The sequence below is a fragment of the Typopeltis vanoorti genome, chromosome 18 (assembly GCF_054136105.1).
Source record: "Typopeltis vanoorti isolate ZY-2024b chromosome 18, IOZ_Tvanoo_1.0, whole genome shotgun sequence".
In the NCBI taxonomy this organism is placed as follows: Eukaryota; Metazoa; Arthropoda; class Arachnida; order Uropygi; family Thelyphonidae; genus Typopeltis; species Typopeltis vanoorti.
In genome coordinates, this window is record NC_143566.1 from 61,013,071 (window position 1) to 61,034,873 (window position 21,803).

The window sequence follows — 21,803 nt, forward strand, 5'->3', positions numbered from 1 at the left end:
GGAGGTGAATAGTCTATTAAAGAACCTTAATGTGAATACATCTGTGGGATTGGATGGTATACCGGCACGGGTCTTATGTGAAGCAGCTATAGAATTATCAGTGCCCTTGACCATGTTGTTTAATCTAAGTCTCAGGTCTGGTTTAGTCCTGAAGGTGTGGAAAGAGGGGAAAATAGTTCCACTGCATAAAGGAGGATCCAAACTACTGTTGCAAATTACTGACTGATCAGCATATCAGGAGTCGTCAAGGTCTTGTAGAAAGTAGTCAAGGAAAAAATACAGGAATGGATTGATGAAAATGAGATACAGTACGGGGGACAGCATGGCCTTTGTGAAGGGTAGATCATGCCTCAGTAACTTGCTGAAGTTTTATAACACAGTGATACTGCTGGACCTGGCTAAGGCATTTGACAGGATACCACATGGAATTCTAATCCGTAAACTACAACATATGGAATGGATAGATGGGTGGTTGATGGAGAGATATCAGAGAGTAGTTTATTCAGGAGTAGAGTCCAAAAGATGGCCTGCGGCTAGTGGTGTGCCGCAGGGTTCTGTTCTTGGACCACTGCTGTTTAATTTGTTCATTAACTATATGGGGAAGGATCTAAGAGGAACAGTTCATTTGTTCGCTGATGATGCAAAGTTGGGTAGGGCAATAGTGAATACAGAAGAATACAGAATCTGGGCTAAGGAGAATGGATGTCAATTTGTGACAAAATGTAAGGTTATGCATTTTGTGGTGAAAAGATTAGCAGCAGTATACTACATTGGTGGAACTGCACTCCAGGAGATTGATGAGGCCAGGGATTTTGGAGTGTTGGTGGATAGGGAGATGAAGTTTAGGGGGCACATTGCAAAAGTGGCTAAATCAGCTCATCGACTCACTTGGTTGTTGAAAAATACTTTGACGAACAGAGACAAGCAAGTTATTGTATCTCTGTATCGAGCCTTGATAAGACCTCATCTCCACTAATGTGCCCAGATTTGATCACCTAGGTTTCTTCTTGATGGGGAGGAGGTGGAGAGGATCCAGAGGCGAGTGACCAAGATGATAGCAGGTCTATGGAATGACCATTATGAGAAAAGTTTGAAGATTTGTGTGTTGCAGAAATTAGTTGATAGGCGGAAAAGGAGAGATATGATTGAGACATACAAATTGCTAAAAGGTTTCTATAGGATTAATTCAGAGGATATTTTTGAGATCAGGACTGGTGGTGGTGGGAGAACTAGGGAACACCTATGGAAGCTGGGAAAGAATGTGGTTAGCAAGGGTATTAGAGCTGGGTTCTTTACTTTTAGAGTGGTAAATGAGTGGAATAAACTGCCAGCGTCTGTTGTGGGTGCTGTGACGGTGAGTGATTTCAAGGCAAGGTATGATAGATACTGTGAGAATGTCATATAGTTGTGTGGACATGCTGTTTAGGGCCTCCCTCGACGAGTCTAAGGACTCCCTGGAGTTCCCGTAATAATAAAAGAAGAATACGATGTGCTCTCGTAACTTCAGGTATTTGCTTCAAGTATTAATACATCTTCCTGACTACATTCCTCTTGAGGGCATATCACAAGTGTTGCTATGATGTGCAATCTTTGTTGCAAGATATATTTTCTACCACCATGCTTTCACTGCTTGTTTCATTTAGCAATCTTTCAAAATGATTACTCCATACATTTAGAATATCTTCAGTTTTGATATCACTTTTATCATCTGATACCTTTAACAGCCTCCATTTCTAAACTTTTTCATTAACCTTTAGAATATTTCCCACTTCCTTGATTTTTATGTTCTATCTTCTTATTAAAGTCTTTCCATGACTTTTGTTTAGACATTTTACACAGTTCTTCACTTTCCTACATTTTCCATATTCTCTGATAGCATAAGCTGACTTACTTTCCAGCAAATTTTGATATGCTTTATTTATGTATTTATTTATTTTGATTGCCTCTTTAACTTCCTAAGTCCACCATGGAGTTCTGATTTTTCTATCCTTGCAGACAACCTCACCACATGCCCTGTTGGACTGAATCAATCAAACATTATTCAAGAAACGTTTCTTGAATAATGTTTCTTGTCTCTCTCTCTCTCTCTCTAGTGAGAAATATGACTATCAACAATAGCATGGCAATGAGACTTTTCTTATTTCTTGCTTCTTCTCTCCACTGGCTATCTCACCTTTGTGGAAAGTTCTTATAAAAATTCTTCATATCCTACACATAAAAAGGTGTAGGTTTGAATTATCTGAATTCTGGGATGATGCATCCCAGAATTCAGATAATTTCCATATTTTTTATGTTTTAAGTTTCCATATTTTTTATGTCATCATATTTTGTGACATCTTTATGTCACAAAATATGGTATAAAAAATTAGCAGTATGTCTTTACTAATGATACATATTTTAGAAATAATAGATGGGTAGTGTATAGTTCTAACATTTCTGTGTGTGTACTGAAAGAGGCTGCATTGGGAAGTAGAGCAGAAAATCATTCTAAACTGTTATTAAAAAACAAAAATGATATTAGTGACCTGAGAAATTTCTGATGTTAACTCTGGATATATATAAAGTCAGTTCTTTTACTTTACAGGTAGATGAACGATCTTTGCATGGCTACACAAATCATCAGGCAGTTGAAGTGCTTAGGAACACCAGTAAAGTTGTGAAGCTTCGTTTGGCTAGGTATCTCAGAGGTGCCAAGTATCAGCAACTTCAACAAGCTATAGGTTTGTATACATTGCATTTTTAAACTACTTTAATCACATTATTAGTATATGTGACCTTCTTTTAATGGCTACTGTTCTACACCTGTGTACAAATTAATTCATAAGCTCTAGACTATCTTTATTAGGTACATAGTTTTGGAATTACATTGTAGGTTTGGTATGGTTGCAATCATGGCTGAAGCAACTAAGACAATAAGGCCAGTATGTCTATTTATTGTATGTTCTCTTGCTTGTTTGCCTGTTTTACAAAAAACTGCAGCTTCTGTAGGGGGTGGAGAGGGGGAACTGTGCTATTTATATATGAGACTGATTAACTCTTCAGTTGAAAGTCCTTGTAAAAGTTTTTCACACATTAGGATACCATCTGATCTATGAAGGGTCTTTAATACATTGTAAGTCAGTCTTTTATAATTCAATTGCATTTCATTTAGCAATTGTTAAAGAATTTGGAATAATGTTTCAGACAGAATTAGACAGGATGCATATTTCCGTGCAAATAATAACAGGTTTGGTATTTCTGAATTTTAAGTGAACTAAAAATATTTCAAAGCAGTTCAGTAAAACACAAATGTTTACCTTGTTGGAAACATCGAAGTTCATACATATCATATGATAGTATACAAGTAAGGATAGTAAAGTCAAAATGGACTTGAGCAATTGGACAGCTGCTTGATTAGTTTAGTTTTTAGTATCCTGTATAACCCCTGGCAAAAAGTATCTGAAAAACGATTGTGATACTAACATCGTATGTGTGTTAGGATTTATTTTTCCTCAATACATACATTTTGTTCAAATTGAACAGTTATGAATAGTTAAATAAGAAATAAAATTTATTACGAAAAATATTTTATAGTTACTTTTGACCAGAAATTAGTTGAATGGAAAATCAAACACTGAAGAAAAAAGAATGCAATCATTCTTTGATTGGGAAATATATATCTGATCACCAAACTCAGTGTTATATTTTGTTTCTCTTTTATTATTACAACCCTGCTTTATCTTTTTGTTCTGTACTTAAATGTCGTCAATGGTCGACTGCCTTAACTATCAACTGCTGCCATTTATTTATTTCTACTATATCTTGTGTTCTCACACTCTATAATCTAACAAATTTATTTGTTTTTGGACTGTGCCAGTTAGACCTTGAATTGAGTGTGAGATTATAGGATTCTTTTAGACAAAAGACAAAGCAGATATTGTTTTTATTTTCCTGCTTATGTTAATCTCTGCCTTTAATTAGTTGTGGCTTTATTATTGGACTCTTGAACTTATGCAGGTTCAAAATTTTCAGGATAGTGCATTGACAGAATCAAATCAGAAAGGATTATTTACACAGTCAGATCCACACACACAGAGAGAGAGAGATTGCATTGTAATTTTTGCTCATTTCAATTCTTAATTCAGACTTACTTCACATACAATTCTTGTTCAGTACTGCCTTTTACATGAATCTTTTGTCCTCACGAAAGTGCTCCTCTTTTATCTTTTTTTTTTCTTTTCTCTTTTTCCCCCCTTCTTTTCTGCTAGCTCGTTCTTGATCTCTTGCCAAATTTCTTCTTTGTCTGAGTCATCGATTATTCTAGGACCCTAAAACATGGTGGCAATGTGCAGCTCTTTCCTAGCGAGACATTCTGACGATCGGCATGATAGTTCACGTGGTGGCGGACCCAGGTAAGAAAAGATTGAGAAACTTAAGACCTACAATGCTTTTCTTTCGATTACCAACCATGGACCTCACATGGTGACTGACCCAGATAAGAGAAGATTGAGAAACCGAAGACAAAATCCTTCTCGATGATTCATGTTATAAAGGCACAGACTTCCATTGTACACTGATTGAGTATCAAAAAGACAGGAACATATGTGGAATTATAAGGCAGGTGATTATAATAGTCTTAGACGTCAACTTGGGGAGTTTCATGGAGGGAGGAATTGGAAGGCCAGGATATCATTAGTGCTTAGGAAATTGTGAAGGAATATTTATTAGCAGCAATAGTAAACTGTATTCCACCAGTGAAGAAGAAGACACAATTTGGAGTAAAGTGGATGACAAACAATATTAAACAGAAACTGCATGCGAAAAAGAGGCTATGGAAGAGATAAGGAGACAAGTGAAAAGCAGATGCATGAAGAATATGACACAGGCCAGGAGAGTGACTAGTATGGTAAGGAAGGTGAAACTGGAATATGAGAGGAGATCGTCCCTAAGATCCAAAGAAAATCCTAGGGAATTTTTTAGCTATGTGGCCAGTAGGAGGAGAAATGATTGTGGAAGAATGACATTGTGGGAAAAATGGGAATAGAGTGACTGATGCAGAGGATATAGTGGAATTGTTCAATGAACACTTTATTGGAGTATTTAATCCTGGAGGAGTAAATTTTAATACTAGAGGGATAGGGCAAATTTGAGGTTTAGAGGTGCAGGAGGAGAGTGTGTTCCAAATACTGAGCTCTGGATGTCAGTAAAGCTGTGGGATTGGATGGTATTTCACCACGAGTTTTGAGAGAATGTGCTAAAGAACTGACAACTCCTTTGACTTGGCTTTTCAATGAAAGTCTGACTATGAGAAAGGTGCCCAGGGAATAGAAGGAAGGTAGTGCCATTGCATAAGGGCAGAAACAGACTGGAAGTGTCTAATTATAGGCCAGTTTGTGTGTCAACAGTTATTGTTAAGATCTTGGAGAAAGTAATGAGGGACTGTATACAGTATTGGGCAGATGAGGGTAATGTTATCTGTGAGAGTCAACACGGATTTGTGAAGGGGCGCTCTTGTTTTAGTAATATGCTAGCCTTTTATAATAAAGTGACAAGAGCAGTAGATGAGGGAAAGGCATATACTTCAGTTTTCTTGGATTTAGTGAAGGCATTTGAGAGGGTGCCCCATGATAAGCTGATATTTAAGTTGCAGCACATGGGTTTGGATGTCAGATTGGTCAACTGGATTCAGGAGTGGCTGCCCAATAGGTATCAGAGTTTTGTATGGTGGGGCAGTTTCACGGAGGCAGAGGGTTACAAGTGGTGTCCCACAGGACTCAGTACTGACACCTATATTGTGTAACCTTTAAATCAATGACATTGTCAGTGTATTGCAGGGAGATATTCATTTGTTTGCAGATTATGTGACGCTGGGAAGGGTTATTAGTAATAGTGCAGATGTGGTAGCCCTGCAAGAGGATTTGAATAAGCTAGACAGTTGGAGGTGTCGCTTTAATGCAGCAAAATGCAAGGTCTTGAGGTTTGTGACACCTCGATGGAACGCTGCATACTCTATTGGAGAAGCTATACTGGAGGAAGTAGGGGAGACGAGATCTGGTGTTGATGATTGATAGAAACCTGAAATTTTGGGGACATATTGCAAATTTGGTGAAGGTAACACAGAAGATTGCTGCAATAATGAGAAGGATGCTGACCTGCAGAGATAAGAGTTATCATTCCGTTGTATAAGACCCTGATCAGACCACACTTAGACTATTGTTCTCAGATTTGGTCCCCCAGGATTTGAAGGGGATAAATTAATTGTGGAAAGGGTACAAAGGTAGATAACAAAGATGGTTTCAGATCTGTACAATGTTAGTTATATGGATCGGCTGAGGGAATGTGGACTGCAGAGTTTGGTGCATAGAAGAAGGAGAGGTGATATGATTGAGACTTTTAAACTGTTGAGAGGTAGTTATAGGGTTGACACTGGGGAGTTCTTTCGCTTGGTTGAACAGTGGTAAGGAGCCATCCCTGGAAGTTACAAAAGGAAACTGTGAGGAGTGGTTGCTTTGCATGGAGGGTGGTTGAACCATGGAATGCCTTCGTGTTTCCTAGGAAGGACCTTCCTGCGATGAGTCTTTAGACTCCATGGAGGCCTGAATAATAATAATAAGGAAGGTATGTGTGAACAGAGGACTGAGCAGGCTTTTGCTTGGAGAATGGTGGTTGATTTGAATGCATTGTCTGGGAGGTGGTGAGTGAAGACAGTGAATGCATTTAAGACACAGCATGAAAAGCTGTGTGTGTAAGAGAGAGGGGAAATTTCGGTGATAAGTCTTTTGATTTTTGGAGATCTGATAATTCCTCTTCTTTGTTTTGTATTGTATCTTAAGTTTTCATTGGTTAGTTCTTGCCAACTGGATTCTAATAACTCAACATTTTCTTCATCCACTTCATCAAAACCTATTTTGCCAATCGCTGTTATGCCTATTACCTGTTAAATTTTTAAATATTAATTGTGCTGAATTTCCCACTACTTTAAGCCAGAGCTTCATCCACATGCCTGTTAAGTAACTTAACTCCATGAAAATTCCTCCAGAATTCTCTAATAATGTCTATAGCCATCTTAATATTCAGATTTTTTTCCAAATTTCTTTAGCTTGTTCATCATCAAATTCCTGCCATGTATCCTCAAGGGGTGTACAGGATATGATAGTACTACATCAAAAAAATTACATCATTACTAACTTCCTATCTACAATTTTCCTCCAAATCAGTCTGTTACTTGTCAAGACTCCAACATTATCAGATCTTATATTTCTATCATCTAAGGCACTTTGTACCGTATCATTCCACCTATATCTTGGTCTTCATCTGGGTCGTTTTGCTGCCAACCTGGCAGAGAACACTTGTTTTACTAATCTTTCTTCACTCATTCTGTTTAAGTGACCATACCACCTGAGATTAGCTCTGCTAACACATTCCTGGATGCTGACAATGCCAAGTTCTTTCCTAATATCCTCATTTTTAATATGATATTACCATTGATGCCATTTGTTGATGCCTCTAATCTTTCTCAGGACTCTCATATCTGCAGTCTCTAGTCTTTGGTCAAGTGTTTTACTTCTAACCCAGCTCTCAGATCCATAAGTTAAAACTGGTTTGAACACTGTCTTGTATACAGCTAATTTAGTGTTCCAACTAATTTCTCTCTTATTCCATATGAATTTATTCAATTGACTTCCCACCATACCAGCTTTGCTGATTCTGTTGTCTATTTCCACATTTAATTTACCATCTTCACTAAAATTCGTGTCTAAGTAGCTGAAATGTTTTACTTGTTCCACAGGTTCTCCATTCATAACACAGTTGACATTTTCAATGATTCTGCCTATTTTCATTGTCTTTGTCTTTTTATTGCTAACCTTCATACCATATCTATTACAATAGTTATTCAATTTAGTCAGAGAATCTTACAGACTTGTAGCAGATTTATTTAGAAGTATAACATCATCCGCATAAAGCAAAGAGCTGACATTAACATCTTCAATTTTGATATCATGTTTAATACCACTTTCCTTCTTAATGTGATCCATATAGATAATGAATAACAGAGGGGATAATGAACATCCTTGTCTCACACCAGATTTAACATTAAACCATCTTCCTGTACTTCCTTCAATTCTAACTGCTGACTTACAACTCAAATAAAGACTAAGTATCGCTTGATATAATGCCCCATTGACACCATATAACTGTAGCATATTGAATAGCTTCTCTCTTGGCACCTTGTCATATGCCTTTTCCAAATCGACAAAACTTAAATACAGATCTTTGTTATATTCCCATGCTTTCTTGACTATTTGTTGTAAAGTGAAGATCTGATCCAGACAGCCTCTATTTGGCCTGAATCCAGCTTTTCTTCCACAATTCTTCTCAATCGTTTCTCAAGTATACTTGCATAGATCTTGCCAGGAACACTTAGTAGAGAAATACCTCTGTAATTCTCACATTCAGTTTTATTTCCCTTTTTATATATGGGTACTATGAGAGCTCCACTCCAATCATCGGGAATTCATCCCTCTGTCCAGGCTTTCTGAAGTATGCAGTGCAGCCAGTGTAAGAGTTTCATATCATCATTCTTCAGCATTTCTGGTCAAATATCATCTACTCCTGCTACCTTTCCTCATTTTAAACCTTTGATAGCTTTTTCTACTTCAAGTATGGATATGTATTCCTGACTGCATGCATGGTCAGTGTTTTTTACCACTGTGCTGTCATCACTGCTTGTTTCATTTAGCAGTTTTTCAAAGTAATTACTCCATACTTCAAGGATATCTTTTTCTCCCGTTTTCATTTTCACCTTTATCATCTCTAACTCCTTTTACAGCACTCTTTCCTCCATTCCTAAGCTTCTTCAACAACCTCCAGAATATTTTGCCACCTTCTTGATATTTATTTTCTATATTCTTGCCAAAGTCCTCCCATGACTTTTGTTTAGCTAGTTTTACACACTGTTTAGCTTTCTTGCATTTGTCTCTGTATTCTCTAAGAGCACAAGCTGACTTATTTGCCAGGAACTTTTGATATGCTTTCTTCTTTTCCTTCACTGCCTCTTTAACTTCCTGTGTCCACCATGGAGTTCTAATTTTCCTATACTTGCAGACAACTTCACCACATGCCTCTCTAGCTGAATCAATCAGGGCTTTCTTCAAGGCTTGCCACTGAATCTCCAAGGTTTGATTCCTGTTCTCAAACTCTTTCATTTTTTTTTTCAATAATCTTTGTGTATTTTTGTCTACAGTTCACATCTGAGAGCTGCTCAACTTTTATTCGCTTTGAAACTTTCTTACGTGTTATTGTTTTCAATATGAAATTCATTTTTATCCTGCTCAAGACTAAATAGTGATCACTTTCAATTTCAAATCCTCTGTACACTCTGGTGTCCTGCACCAGGGAGAAAACATCACTATCAACAATAACATAGTCAATGAGACTTTTCTTATTCCTTGCTGCTTCTCTCCATGTGAATTTGTGCACATTTTTATGTTGGAACATGGTGTTAGTAATAACCAGTCCATGTCCTGAGCAGAAATCCAACAGATATTTGTCATTATTATTAGCTTTGCTCTTTTCTCCAAATTTTCCCAAAATATTTTTGTATGTCTCACAATCATTTCCTACTCTGCTATTTAGATCCCCTTTTCCTTCTTCATTGTGTCAGTTGCTTTTTCTAAAGCCTCAAAAAATTCCTCCACTTCTACCTTAGTAGAACCTTCTGTGGGACCATAGGCACAAATAAGTCTCATTGTCCAGTTCCCCATTCTCATATTTGCCCACATTACTCTACTCGAGACTGACTGCCATTCAAGAAGATTAGCCTCGTATTTTGTGTTGAATACTATGGCTACTCCTTCTTTTCCTTGATTGTCATTGCCTGAATATAACATTTTGTATTTATTGCTCAGATTGTTGCCCTATTATGTCGATCTAGTACATATCTAATTCCTCCGCTAGCTCCATTTCTTTGCTATTCAGGCTTCTTATGTTGATAGTACCGATCTTTAACTCTGGTGATGTTGAGTTGGAGTGTGTTTTCAGATTTGTTCCAGTAGCTGACTTTTCGCTGTTCACCCTGGTTCCGGCGAAAACAATGAGGGCCTTGTTTAACCGGACGATGCCCCAGCTGGCATGAAATTTTGTCATGTTGTACCATCATTTTGTATTTTGGTTTAACCAATAAGAATACAATTTGGTTGGCTAAATCCCAAATTGCCAGCCAGCCCATCCTCGTTCGTTCAGTATCCAAGTAGATACCCAACAGGGTGCACAATGAGAAGGTGAGGATTGGATATTAGGTCAGAAGCCCTGGTCGGTTCTCCGCATTCCTTTAAAGGCTATGTGGAGGTCTCCTCTCAGTTATACAGCTTTGACCCTTAAGCACCCCTGGCTTGTTCTTTAGGAATGCAATTCTATTATCATTTTCTTCAGTATTCTTTGAAGGTAATAGAATGTTTTCGATGTTTATTACTCCATCATCCCTGGAGAAGCGATGTAGTGTACATTTTGAAGAACAGCATTTTCTTGTTTTTTTTTTATCTCTTTGAGTCCCAGATGCCCCAGTGCATTGACAAGTAATAATGAAATTTTAAAAGGAATCATTTTCTCTGTAAATATTTTTCTAGTTTGCATATAAGTAGATAGGTAGTCCAACTCTAAAATTTACATCCTTCATTTCCCCTAAGGATGTAAATGCTGCAGCAAGCTTTTCTTTTAATTATAAATAGGATTTCTTCTCTTTGAAGAATGTTTTTTGGAACTCTTATTACAGAGCCACTAAATTTGTGGGGTGGGGGTGCTGTCATGTCAACTACAAAATAGTTAGATAAAATATAAACGGAAAAGGGTGCATTCCAAATAACAGGGGCTGATGGAATGAAAGAGGAGAAAGTCAGTTTGAGGGGAGTTGTGTTCAAAGCTTGGACAGTGAAGGGTGTGGACTGTCTTCCTCTTGTTATACTCGTAGAAAAAGAAAGCAGAGGAATGATGGCGGCCAGTTCAGCAGAACATTATTCATGAAACTAATCATAGAAAAGTCATGGCAGAAACAAACATCCATTAAAAAGTGATTGGAGTCACTCTGTAAGAGTGATATCAGTTAACCAAATTGACCCTGTCTGGATAGTTTCAATCCTTGTTAAAGATCACTGCCTCAAGTGTAGGATCATTATTTCAAGGTTGGACAGATTTGGAATTTGTGTTAGTAGGTGAAAAGTTGGGTCTTGAGTGAAAAAAGACAATGTGATTTGTTCATGCTAGGAAAAACTAGAGGTGTCACTCCAAGAAGAGAAACGTGATCTTTTATGAACATCTAAGTTATAAAAGTTAAGGGAAAGTTAGGTGGATCTTTTTTGTGAGAGAGAAGTGAACTGTATTTTTCTAACTGAAGATTGACTAGGAAACCAGAGTTTGACATTTGGTTTTGGAAGATCTTGAAGCTTAATATGATAGTGTACTACAAGACTTATCAAATGAATAATAGAAATGGAGTGTTCCATCATCAGCGAAGCTATGGAAGGAATTTATGTCAGTGTGAGGTCATTTATCTAAGGAAGAGCATGAGTGAAATATAGAACCCTGGGTTACTCCAGAATTGATAGAAAAATCTGAAGTAGACATCATCTACCATGACATGCATTGAACAGCAACCACCATAGAAAGGAATGAACTAATCAAAAAGTTTTGAAGATGGACTATAAGATGATGGTTTGAACAGTCCTCTACTTGATCAGATATCCTGGAAGAGCAAGCAACCAGGTGAATTTCTCCAAACTATTCCATGGCTTTGGGAACAAAGGTTGTTGTGTGTGTGTGTGTGTGGGTGTGGGTGTGTGGTTGGGGAGATATGATGTTGCTGAGAGCAGAATTTATGTTGCTCATTGCCAATTAGTAGTATCCCTCCAGCGAAGTGAAGAAGACTGACAGTCTCCCTGATATTGAGAAATCCGAAGACAGTAGTTCGATGGCTAAACTTTTGTGGCTTTTTTTTAAAGGATATGCAATATAAGCTTGTTTCAGTACTCTAAGGTGCATTTCATGTGAGTGGGAAAGATTGAAAAGGCAGTGTAGGATTGGTGTTAATTCTGCTGCACAAGTTTTGAGCATAGGGAGATATTACCATCAGAATCAACAATCATCTGGATGTGAGAATGGTGGATGCAGGAAGGGCAGAAGATGGTGCTTGAATAGCTTTGTCAAGGAGATCCAGAAGGCTTGACTGCCGTTTGAGCAGGGTGCAAGTTTTCTGTATTTGTCCTTTCAAAATCAGGTTTCTGTTTGTAAACTAGGTTATCTAACTCTTAAATACACCCTCAATAGTAATGTACATTAGGTTTAACAAGCTTTTGTGGGTGGAGCTCACATTAAAAAATGTGCTTTTGTTGCTTTCATCTGTTAAATTTCAATCTTTCCCACTCACATGAAATGCACCTCAATTAAATCTCCAAATGCCTGTATAATATTTAAGATGTGTATATGCATTGCATTACAGTTCATCGAGATAAGTTTTTTTAAGAATATGGTATATCAAAGTGAAACTTAAGATTTTTGTTAATTAAAAAAAAAAACTGCTTATTCATGCATTAGATGTAATATCTGTTGCGACAAGACTTCATCTTCTTTAATGGTATCTTTTAATCTTTTTCTAGGTCTTCCTGTTCTTTTCTTATTTTTTGGTTTCCAACTATAAACTTGTTTTATTATTCTATCTGAAAAAACTTGTCGAATTATAATTTAACTTGCAGCACTTTCAGTTTAAAACTGATTTTCACTTGAAATTTCAGCTTAAAAATCAAAACGGAAAAAACTTCAGCATATGAGATTTTTTTTAAATTTATTTTTTTTTTTATTTTTGGTGGTGGGGAGGTAATTTAAAAAACCTTTCTATGATGTGCTCACTGGTGCTGAGTAAAATTTCTTAGTGATTCTGCAAACAAAATGCTGTGGTTAATCATTAGGAAAGGCTGCTATCTTATCTTTTGATGCTTATGCACCTGTACACTAGTTTTGACGCCATTCTCTTCTCATGATACAGTTGCTTTTTTTCACAGTTTGTCTGTATTCTGCACTACTTTCAAACCAAATAAGGAGTGAAAAGGTACTATGAGAAGGTTAGGTATAAGTACTGTCGAACTTTAAGCACTATCTATAGTAATTCTGAGGATGAAATCAAAAGAATCAAGTTCGGATTGAACACTAGATAGCCTGATTTGTAGACAGTGCTTTGTCTCCTGTTTTGAGTATTTTTTCTCAATCCACCCTGAAAAGGTTGTGTAAACCTGTAGCATCCTAATACTGTGAATAGGGAAAAGGTTATGCTAATACATAAATCACTGATAAAAATTTCAGCAAGGTAGCTACTCCAAATGTGAAGTATGCAGTTTTCACATGACTCAATATTAATCTTGATCATTATCCAAAATGGGCTCTTTTATGAGTATATCAAAGATCCAGTTCAAATAATTACAGATTAATAGGAAAGATTCATTTAAATCTGTAACTGCAAATACAAACTTATTAGGCTGAAAGGAAAGGTGAAGGATTTAAAATTTTTCAAGCAAAATTGACTGGGTTAAGTGGTAATGATAAATAGGTGTTTATGAAATTTCAGTGAACAGTCTAGTTGAGTATTGTTGCTCATGGAAGAGATTGCAATGGAGATATGTAAACTCAATAAGAAAGAGGAAAAACACCTAAAATGATTTGAGTGGATCTTCATATGACAGAAAGATTAAAACAGAGAAATTAATAAGGAATTCCACTTTTTTTATGTTTCAAGTATGAATCCTATATTTGAGCAGGTACAGAATCAATAGCATATGCTATTGATTCTCTTGCACATTTAATATTAGCAATGCTAATATTAACACTGTCCATTGGAAGGGAACTTAGCAACGGGGAGCAAAGGTGTTGAATCTTTAAAAGAAGTGCAGAATATTGTTCAAACATAATTGATAACAATTTAATTAGTAATTTACATGCATTTTAAGAACAAATATTTGTTGTTGCAAATGAAAGTGATAATTATTGCAGAGTTATGCTGAAAGTGTTTTAATAAATGAAAATAATGAAGAAAAAAATGGCTTCAGAGATGAAACCTGGTAATATATCTTGCATGGAGGAGGGAGAGATCATGTTATACAATGCAAGCAGGTCTTCACATGACAATGTAAAGATGAATAAAGCCATTAGTTTTAACAATGATTTCATTAAATGCTGAAAATGAAATGAAACTGATGAGAGAGCTGCAGATGTTATCATAATTCATAAAGAATAAAATGCAGAAATAGGGAATTATATGGACCTTTTGAGTTTAACATTAATAATAAGCAAATAAGTCTTTGTTTAGGGATCCTTAGATTCAGTCATATATTAATAAAATTATAAATTATTGTAATAAATTTGACTGAGAATTATAATGAATATAAAGGAATTGGATGCATGAAATAATTTGAAAATCCAAACTTTGAATTTTTACTGAGGTATCTGATCCTTGATATATCTTGTACATGAATTGAAGTGTGGCATCACATCTACTAGTACAAGACACTAGTAGATTTGAGGGGGGGGGACAGCATTCTCGTAGGTCATTTCTTACATTTGGGGCCACTCCATCTGGGGTATCTGTTCATGGTAGGGGGGGGGGGGAGGAAACTCTCAGTGATGGTATTACCATTTTTCATTTTTGTCTGTTCTTTTCATTTTCTTAGCTCTGATTCTCCTGAGTATCCTTTCTTGTCCTATTTTCTTATATCTTAAATGGATCCAATACTCTGCCACTGTTTGCTGTATAGTAGGACCCATGAACATCTGGGAAGGGTTTCTAGTCTTGCACTATTTTGTTGCATTTGCATGCTTCCCTGTTTTAGCAGGCAAGCATGCAAATGCAACACTGGGAAGCAGAAAGTTGGAAATGCAAATATAAGAGTAAATTAAAAGCATAAGATATGTTAATGATGACAGTGTCTCAGGGGAGTAAAACTGATAGGAATGAAGCAGTGGCAGATGAAGAATTTGACAAAGTAGACAAAATGAAAGAAACAACATACTTATACTGAAGTCTTACAGAAGAAAAGAGAAAGCAGGTGTGTTGCAATAAGTCTCCTTCTTTGGTCCAGATACTCGGAACACTGGGTATCCAGGATATCCCAGTGTTCCGAGTGCACTTATTTGTTTCTGGATAGTGGTCATCCCTGTTTAGCTCTGTGATGGTGGAGTGTGCTGAATTCTCATTCATTTAAGAATGTTTTTCATCCCAATCTAGTTCAGAAATCATTTCTACACCAACCAGTGGCAAGTGTGTGTGGAGGTGAAAGCTGTAAAAATATACCATCTTTTCTGATTACTTATGCAACCAATCAATGTCTAATTTGTGAAAATGTCGCCCTTCTTTATCTTGCAGGATTAATACATTCAGAAATACTTCTTCCATTCAACATCACTTGGGGAAATACCAATCGCAGCATACATTCCATCTCAAAATTGAAATTTTTCTGAGGATTTATATTATTATTAAGAGAGACTCCAGAGTCAGGAACTCATTGAGGGAGGCCATACTATTTGCATCAACTGTCACACCTGTTCTTTATCAGGTTACCTGCTCTGAATTGTGAGAGACCAAGAAGCTATAACGATTAGAATTCTCATGCATAGGGTCGGTATTCTAGTACCAACAAGGAATATCATCCTTACATTTAACACCCATAATGCCCAACGTTAGTGAAAGCTGTTTATCTTAATTGCCCTGTTAAGCTCTATATCTAGATGATGTAGAAGGATTGAAGTGGTGGAGACGGAGTTGTAGAGTAGGTTCCCCTTCCTTGATGAGTCTTGGGACTCCTTGGAGGTGTCACAAAATAATATGTTATAAATACAGCTATGCTCAGCACCTGTTTGATCTAGCATTGAAGAGCAGGAGAGTAAAGACTAAGTGCTAAACATCCAAATGCATTAATTTTGAGGGAGAACATCCAGCATATTCCAGACTTTTCAAAGGTTTGGAAGAATGAAAAAGAGACTCAAATGAGAAAGACCAAGCAGAAAATGCCATATTATAATATCTAGTGGAAATCGCTGAGAAAGCAACCATAAAGAAAGTAGGAAAGAAAAATTTGTACATCTGTCAGATGTACAAATACTATACTGCTATGCATCTCTTAAATTGCAAATAAAAACATTTCTGTAAGCTCTCTCTCTATATATATATATAAATATAAGGGTAGTCACTTAATGCTCTACCGCTGTGGCACAGCTTCAATCCATAATGCAGGTTCTGCTTCTGTAGGTTAACAAAACATTCTAACCTTCACAGTCTGTCTAGCAGTAACTATTTCAGACACACTGAGCAGAATATTCTAATATTGTCCTCTGTATAGCAATTCAAAATCAGTGTATTTAATGGAATCTGTAGCTAGACAGCATAATATCTAATCAGATCCCAGAATGTATCAACTTTCAGCTGAGCTGCATGCATTAGAGCTTGCAGTAAATTATATACCAGATCAAGCCTGAAATTAAACTATGGCAGTCTTAAATATAAAGACCCAATAGGCTTCATTTCGGCGATATGAACATTATTTAAATTAAGGGGATATTAAATCCCACATTGTTTTAAAACCGAATAAGAAACTCAAAGATTGGAATCAGAGAGTTTCATGCCAAATATAGTATAATAAACTATAAAAGTATCTAGTGCTTTGCAGGACTACTTTGCAGGACTAGGACTACTAGCTAATGCAAGTAGTCCTAGTACGTAGTACAATCTCGGGCAACTCTCAGCAAAGGTGGTAAAGTTCTGATCGCTATTCTTGGTATTTTCCATAATGTAAAAACACATTTCCTAGGAAATGTATGCTGCTATTACATTATGGTGGGAGGTCACTACCCAGACCAGCTTCATCAGTGAGTAGCTAGACCAAATTAATACCAAAGGGTATAGCAAAAAAAACTTATATACTCTGCTATACGAGTTGTAAAAAAGGTGCCCGATTAAGTTACTTAAATATAGAGTCAATAGGCTTTATTTTGGCGATATAAACATTATTTAAATTAAGGGGATATTAAATCCCACATTGTTTTAAAACCGAATAAGAAACTCAAAGATTGGAATCAGAGTTTCATGCCGAATATAGTATAATAAACTATAAAAGTATCGGTGATTACTAGCGTGAGGAGCTAATCCAAGTAGTCCTAGTATAGTACAATCTCGGGCAACTCTCAGCAAAGGTGGTAAAGTTCTAATCGCTATTCTTGGTATTTTCCATAATGTAAAAACACATTTCCTAGGAAATGTATGCTGTTATTACATTATAGTGGGAGGTCACTACCCAGATCGGTTGCAGCCTTTATTGAGGCTTCATCAGTGAGTAGCTAGACCAAATTAATACCAAAGGGTATAGCGAAAAGAACTTATATACTCTGCTATACGAGTTGTCAAAAAGGTGCCCCATTAAGTTACTTAAACATAAAGAGCCAATAGGCTTCATTTCAGTGATATAAACATTATTTAAATTAAGGGGTTTGGTTTTAAAACAATGTGGGATTTAATATCCCCGTAATTTAAATATATGGCAGTCTAGTTTGCAGGGAAGAAGTTGTTCTTTCTTGGCTCTCCATCCTAAGCACGTCTTATTTAAGGGCTGATGCCTGCCTGAGTACTCTGGTTGTGTGTTAACTGTCATACACATTTTAATCTATTGTCCTTATTTTCTGAATGAGTGCAATCACTATTTTATGATATTGATCTCCCGTGTGCTCAAGCAAATCTGATTCTTTTGATATACAATATGTTTTTAAATATCTTCAAAATCACCAACCTTAATTATATATACATTACTTTTACTGTTTTTTTTTAACTTATTAATTTTACATTATTTCTGACTTTATATTTTTCTCGTGTATACATTTATCTTCACTTATAATTAATATCTTGGTTTTACCTAAGTTTTTAACTGTTGTTGTCATGGCACATTATTGCCTGTGCTGCTGGTGTACTGGGGAGGGGGGGGGGGGTTCACATAACAGTTTTTGGGCAGTTTGTAAGATCTGTAATTGTTTGCCACAAAAAAATATAAATTGCAAAAGAGTTGGGGTTAGATGTCATGTAATATATAAATTTATAATTTATGTATTACACGATATAATTTATATACATAGTCCCTCGATTAGTGCGTCATTTTTTTTCGATACCCAAATTCGATTAGTGCTCCTATATACAGCTTAAAAATAAATGTTACAGATTTTAAATATTTTCTATCTATACATTTTTATGGCTAATTATTTTAAAAATCACTCATCAGAATGAAATAATTTAGTTATCGATTTCAAACATTTTACAAAGTAATTTTTAATGGCATACTACACTACTTCCATGTATACTATGTTCCAAATTTTTATCACCAAAATTTATGTCATCTGCTATAGTACGCCCACAGATTCGAGACCCTTCAACACCTCTACACATGTTACAAAAAGCAGAATCCATTCCGATAATAGGGTAATCAATCCATTTTGGATGAGTTGCTTATTATTACACATCGGAAAATTAACTTCTCTTTTATGATCATTGTAGATTTTAAAGTGGTAACTATTTTGCTTGTATAACAGTTGGGACATTTTATCTATAAAGCACGTGATTTCGCGTGTTGGCGACCAATTCGTAACTCCTTCAATGAAAGCGTCCGAGAGTTAATTAAATCTCATTCCGAAAAATTGAGTGATTCTAAACTGCTAAATTTAGATACACAGTGGGAAGATCCCAAAGAATATGAAGAAAATTTAACCACAGATAGTCAGCCAAAAGAGATTTCACAAAAACAATTTTAAAATATTTTTCGTACTATCAAAGTTTTTAAGCAGCAATGCTTAGGCTGACCCTGATGAAGAGAGAAACAGTAAAATTTGCAGAAGAGTAGAAGAGGCAATAGGGCCATACTGTCGGTTATATGAAAAAAAGAAACAAAATGCCTGCCAAACTATGTTAGCTCAATTCTTTGTTAAGAAGCAGAATAATAAAATTATATTCTGAATATGTTTTATTGTCTTTCAGCTTCATGGTTTTCCTTTAACTAGGCCCTGAGACATACCTTAACTCTTTTATAAAAAAAATTAAGGTTCAAAAAAGAAATTTGAGGAATGAATTATACTTTTTCCCATAGGTTATTATATTCGATTAGTGCATTTTCGATTAATGCGCCTGTTTTAAAGAATGCATTAGGTGCACTAATCGAGGGATTGCTGTATTGCATTTATAACCCATTATAAATTTCTTTGATGTTTCATACAATAACCTTTGATATAGATATTTATTTTTTAAGAACTTCCTGAATTCAGTTAATTTCTAATTTATTATTTTTTATTACAGCTAGTGGAGAACTGAATTTTCCTATTTCTTCTCTAACCCAAGTGCAAATTCATGAACCAGAACAACCTGTAGAAGTAATTGAAATAGCTGACCTTGATGATATTGATCTCAGTGATATAAATATTCTTATTGACTCTGATTATTGTAAGTATTGTTTAACTTCACATCTACACACACACAATAGATATGAATTACTGAATTCTAATTAAAAACAAAACAAAACTTAACAATCTAATGTTTGTTTCCAGGTGTTATAAAGGATAGAATAGAATTTTATATATGAATTTGTAATTAGGACTTTTTTTTTTTGATATGCTGAGAGCTGTTGAAATCACTACAAGTGGCTCCCAGGTGTGGAAAGTGTATCTCCAACCAACAGATTGCCATAAGCTTTGAATGTTTGTGAGTGTCTTTAGGTGGAAGGTGAATTTAATTCTCTAGTGTTAGATACCTACCTCTGCTTTTAGAACAGGGTTTCTAGACCAGGTAAAAATGAATTTTTTATTTAAAAAAAAAAAAAAGAGCAAAAATTAATTTAAAAGTTTTTGGCACACCCATGGTACTATCATACTGTAGGCATGAGTGACACCAAAAAAAAAAAAAAAAAAAAGAAAGTTCACCATAGTCAGAGGATACCACCAGTACTATATATCTTCATAGTGTCAGTGTTAGCTGGCCTGGTTGGCCAAATGGTTAGCATATCTGCTTTCCAGCCAAAAAGGCTGCAGGTTCGAATCCTGCTGTGGGTACGGATGTTTGTGATTATCTGTGGAAATACTAGTAGTGGTGGGCAGTATATGGCATTGGGTAGTTGCGGTTAGTTGATTGAGTGGTGGAGACAGAATTGTAGAGTAGGTGCCCTCCCTTGATGAGTCCTTTGACTCCCTGGAGGTGTCACATAATAATAATAATAAAAAGCTGGCTGAATTGTGAACAAAAATGTTTTGCCCGAAGATGAAATTATGCATCTGAAGATATCGGCACTTTGCAAAGCATGTCTAACTTGGTTCACTCAAATGTTAATTAAATATTTAAATTAGTCATGACCATCACTGGGCAATTTGATGAATCATCACCTAGTGTATGACCACTGCCCTGCCTATTGTGTCCTTGAATTAGTTTAAAAAAAATTCCATGTTTGGAATGTAATGTATAGGAACGCAAGACATGATAATTAATAAATATCATTAAATGGATGTAACTTATGTATTTTTATTAGTATAAAATTTGTACAAGGACATTTATCAGTATGAATTTCAAATTAAACAAAAATAGAAACGGTTATTCAACAGTGACATGCGCAAACTGTATGTACTCAAGAAATAAATCACATGAAGTCCACCATCCTTAATAATGGCTTTACCAAATCATATGACAACAAGATAATTAATAATTATATAGTTCCCTTGTCATTTGCTTCTCATCGAAATAGTGATGAGCTGTCATGTTGCCATTCCCTATGTAAAGGCATCTCAGTAGGTATAGCCAAGCTACTTAAATCTGTTGGCCTACAAGTGTCCATCCATCCTATCAACAAAATATCCACATTTCTAGGCTGAGCTAAAAATAAATTTCTGCCTTTAGCCCATCTTGGAGTGCATGAAATTCTTGCTAGTGTGGATTATTGTATTTTGGCCAAACAGGTAAATCTGCAGCTGTGCATTGTGATGAATATTTTAGAGTACATAAGTTCCATGAGCCAGAGCAATCAAGACTTGCAGATCATTCTTTCACTAAGCACAGTTCTTTGGAAGAAAATTAATGTTCTCCATAAAAGTAATAATCTCTTCAATGTTTATACAGCATTTCTATTTAGATTTGACTGAATCTTAACAGAAATGTTGGACTTAACTTAAATTATCCCTTTTATGAGAAATAGTTCACAAATTCCAGAATTAACTTAAATTTAATTATACGCATATTTTATTTATTTATTGTTAAATCTTGTTAGTAATTTTTACTAGGACCTTAATATAATTAGACCACGAATGTCCAGATCATGTATGTGCAGTTTGCACTAGTCATTGAATATCTTCTTGTTGTTGAATTTGAAAGTCATACTGAAGATGCCCTTTATATTAGGATAAAAATTTTATGCTAATTAAAATACATAAGTTAAATCCATTTTATGTTATTAATTTATTTATGAATTCTATGTTTGGTCTCTAGAGTTGTGTTTCCAGAATATGTAAAAAAATAAACACACAAAAATTATAATGATACATTTTTGGGGGGAGAGATACTATGTTTATTAGTTAGGGTAGCTAGTTAGATGGCATTCATTATCACAAGCAACTATAAAAATATGAACATTGGTCTGTATAAAGCATGCTACCTATTAGCATTACAGCACATTTCTATAGTCAGAGAACAATTCATCTCAGGAGGTGTGTTTACTGAATGTGACATGGCATCTAAGAAAGGCATGTCTAACTTGATTCACTCAAATGTTAAAATAGTCATG

At 35.6% G+C, this 21,803-nt stretch overlaps 1 protein-coding gene across 3 annotated transcripts in view; it reads left to right on the forward strand.

Moving 5' to 3' along the window:
* Positions 1 to 21,803, forward strand: part of LOC150096712 (multiple PDZ domain protein-like) — a 1,501,001-nt gene that overhangs the window by 535,785 nt on the left and 943,413 nt on the right. For all 3 annotated transcript variants that reach the window (XM_090408593.1, XM_090408594.1, XM_090408595.1), the window contains 2 exons: positions 2,585 to 2,720; positions 19,340 to 19,483. In XM_090408593.1, the coding sequence (XP_090264719.1) occupies positions 2,585 to 2,720; positions 19,340 to 19,483 (280 nt within the window). The remainder of the gene's footprint in view (positions 1 to 2,584; positions 2,721 to 19,339; positions 19,484 to 21,803) is intronic.